Raw genomic sequence first — 2,719 nt, forward strand, 5'->3', positions numbered from 1 at the left:
CATCGCCCTGCGCCCACCCACATCGTCCTTGCCCCCAACCCTCCCCGGCGGCGGCCTCGCCTGCCTGCGAGCGTGCGAGGGGGCTCCCTTCACCTCGGTGCCTCAGTTCCCCCAACTGTGAAACTGGGACGGGGACGGCCCCGTGGCCGAAAGGAGATGGCTGTGGAGTCCTGCCCGCCCCCACCCTTAGGTGGCCCGTCCGATGATTCTGTTTTTTAAGTGCAATATTTGGCCCGCCGGCTTCCTGCTGCCCCCATCGCGCTCACGCAATAACCGGCCTGGCCCCCCCACACCCGTCCTGTCTGCGCAAGCGTCCGCGGTGACCTACCCAAGCGGGCACACCCCGCCCCCTCCAGCGCCCAGGGGCGGGCAGTCCTGGCTGCGCCCGGGCACAGGCACGGGGTGGGGGGGAGGGAGGGAGGGGTAAGGCCTGAGGCCGGACCGCCCTGGAGATGAATGTACTCACGGCCGAGGCAGCAGCGCCCCCACCGCGCTCCACACCCCTAACCCCCACACCCCCATTCCGCGCAATAAACGACAGCATTGGCGTTCAGCCTACCGGCTTCTGACTGCTTGGTGCCAGGTCCCAGGGGGTCAGGACCCCCGAGACCGGCGGAAGACACTCGACCCCCCACGGGTGGCAACAGCTTTATTTACACTATGGTACAGGGTGGTCCAGGTGCATCAGCTGAAGAAGTAGGTGGAGTTCTTCACCTGCTCCAGGTCAAAGGCCCCTGTGGAAGGCCCAGGGGAGACTGTGGGCAGGGCCCTGGGCTGCATCTCCCACGCCACCCCCTCCAGGGAGCCCTCAGGGTGTCTGAGCCCTACCTGTCTTAGGCACCGACTTCAGCGTGTCCTGCAGCTTGTTGATCAGCATGCTCTTGGAGTGCAGTGGGGACCTGAGGCTGAGGGCAGGGCAGGGGTGAGGCCAAGTGAGGCAGGGAGGGGCGGTCCCAGCCGCACTGGGGGAAGGGGGGCCCTTCACCTGGCGCCAGAGCCGAATCGGTTCATCAGGAACCTGGACAGGTCGTGCAGGATGGGCTGGCTGTGCAGGCGCACGAACTGCTCCCGGCACACCTGGGGGCAGGGGCGGCGGGGGCGGGGCATCAGANCCCCAACCCTAGAGCTGATGGCCCAACTGAGGCTGGCAGGTGCCCCGTGCTCCGGGGCCGGGGCGTGGGGTCAAGGGGGCCTGGCCGGGCGCGGGGTGGGCAGCACCTGGTTCATGACCTCCACGTCGGCTGCGTGCGTCCAGAAGCAGTCGTGCACGGAGACGAAGGTGAGGCCTCTCCTGCGGAGCAGCAAGGGCCTCCCGTGGGGCGGGCTGCCCTCCCAGCTCCCCTGCCCACCTCGAGCCCCCTCCGCTGCTGGGACCAGCGCCCTGCCGGTCAGCTCAGGTGTTCTCGGTCCAGCCTCACACACCCTCCTCACACCTCCCAACCCCCCACGTCCCAGCCACTGACTCTGCCCCGTCTTGTTCACACAGCTGAAGGGTTCTCCTCTTAGTAAGAAGACCCTGTCCCACGTCGCTGCCCCCGCCCGTCCCCAGCTGCTGCAGCTGATACTGTCCCCCAACCCCCACTGCAGCGCTGTGGAGGTGGGCACGAGCGTGGTATGTCCGCGAACACGGACTCCTTTCTAACACACGTATCCACACACCTGCCCTAACTGCCACACTGGTTACCTCCGAGGGGCTCAGAAGAGAAACCCAGACACCTCCCCGACCAGACCCACGAATACGTCAGGACCGACTACTCACCTGGACGGAACCACAAGCACTTTTCAAAGCAATGACACCTTTCCCACCGGCCAGCCAGCTCCTTCCCCCTCACGCACGCCTCGCTGCCTCAGGGCCTTTACATGTGCTTACGTCTAGTCCTTTGCTGGGCACCAGCTCCAACACCCCAGGCGACCAGGGTCCTCACCGGCTGTAGGCCTCTACCCTGGTCCCCTGACCCTGTCTGACTCAGCCTCACCACCTGCCTTTGCCACTCTGCGGGTCTCCACTGTGTCCCCAACCCCGAGAAGAGGGTGCGCACACAGAAGACGGCCTGAGAACACACAGAAGACGGCTGCACACGCGGGGCCCACCTGTGGCAGTGCAAGGCCGTGAGCATCATGTGTGAGGAGTCCAGCGAATGAATGAAGTTAGGCGGAAAGCCGTTCTTCTGCTTCAGCGTGTTGGGCTTCCTGGGGAGAGGGAGGGCTCAGCCGCCTCGGGCCTGGCCTGACCCGGGGGCAGCCCCCAGCCCGGCACCGCCCCCAGCACTCACTGGCTGGCGTCCCCAGTGTTGCTGAAGGTGAGGGTCTGGATCCCACCGCTGATCTGCAGGAGTGGGGTGGGGAGGGTCAAGAATCCCACCCCGACACGGAGCGGGGAAGGCGGGGCGGGGCTGCACGTACCAAGACCTTGGAGTCGCGGTGGTAGGGCTGGATGATGGGGATGCCCAGGGGCGTGACCCACTCCACAGCCGAGCCCGCGTGGGCAATGAGCCGGGCACTCTCGGTCAGCCAGTGCTGGGGACACAGGGCGCGGGGCTCTCTCAGGCGGGGCCCTCGGCAGGGACAGCCTGGCGGGCCCGGGGAGGGGGAGGGGGGGAGGGCACACCTGGATGGCCCGGGTGCCCGAGAACATCTCCTGGAGACTGTTGAACACCTGGCGCACCAGGTAGTGAGAGGCCTCCCACACGAACTCCTGGAGGGGGTGCGGGACGGCAGT

The 2,719-nt window shown here is 66.8% G+C and overlaps 2 protein-coding genes across 2 annotated transcripts in view; one reads left to right on the forward strand and one right to left on the reverse strand.

Annotated features, from left to right (window-relative positions):
- The window catches only part of HCN2 (hyperpolarization activated cyclic nucleotide gated potassium and sodium channel 2), a 22,369-nt gene extending 21,800 nt beyond the window's left edge, over positions 1–569 (forward strand). Inside the window, exons 11-12 of the mRNA XM_077760585.1 lie at positions 312–402; positions 542–569. Coding sequence (XP_077616711.1) covers positions 312–402; positions 542–569 — 119 coding nt within the window. The remainder of the gene's footprint in view (positions 1–311; positions 403–541) is intronic.
- A 63-nt stretch (positions 570–632) lies between these two features.
- POLRMT (RNA polymerase mitochondrial) overlaps positions 633–2,719 on the reverse strand; it is a 14,187-nt gene continuing 12,100 nt past the window's right edge. The window contains exons 15-22 of the mRNA XM_077760635.1: positions 2,609–2,695; positions 2,404–2,517; positions 2,274–2,326; positions 2,092–2,190; positions 1,219–1,291; positions 986–1,077; positions 829–905; positions 633–734 (exon numbers count right to left, since the gene is read on the reverse strand). Coding sequence (XP_077616761.1) covers positions 685–734; positions 829–905; positions 986–1,077; positions 1,219–1,291; positions 2,092–2,190; positions 2,274–2,326; positions 2,404–2,517; positions 2,609–2,695 — 645 coding nt within the window. The 3' untranslated portion in view covers positions 633–684. The remainder of the gene's footprint in view (positions 735–828; positions 906–985; positions 1,078–1,218; positions 1,292–2,091; positions 2,191–2,273; positions 2,327–2,403; positions 2,518–2,608; positions 2,696–2,719) is intronic.

This window comes from Crocuta crocuta, unplaced genomic scaffold, assembly GCF_008692635.1.
Source record: "Crocuta crocuta isolate KB4526 unplaced genomic scaffold, BGI_CrCroc_1.0 scaffold443, whole genome shotgun sequence".
Lineage (NCBI taxonomy): Eukaryota > Metazoa > Chordata > Mammalia > Carnivora > Hyaenidae > Crocuta > Crocuta crocuta.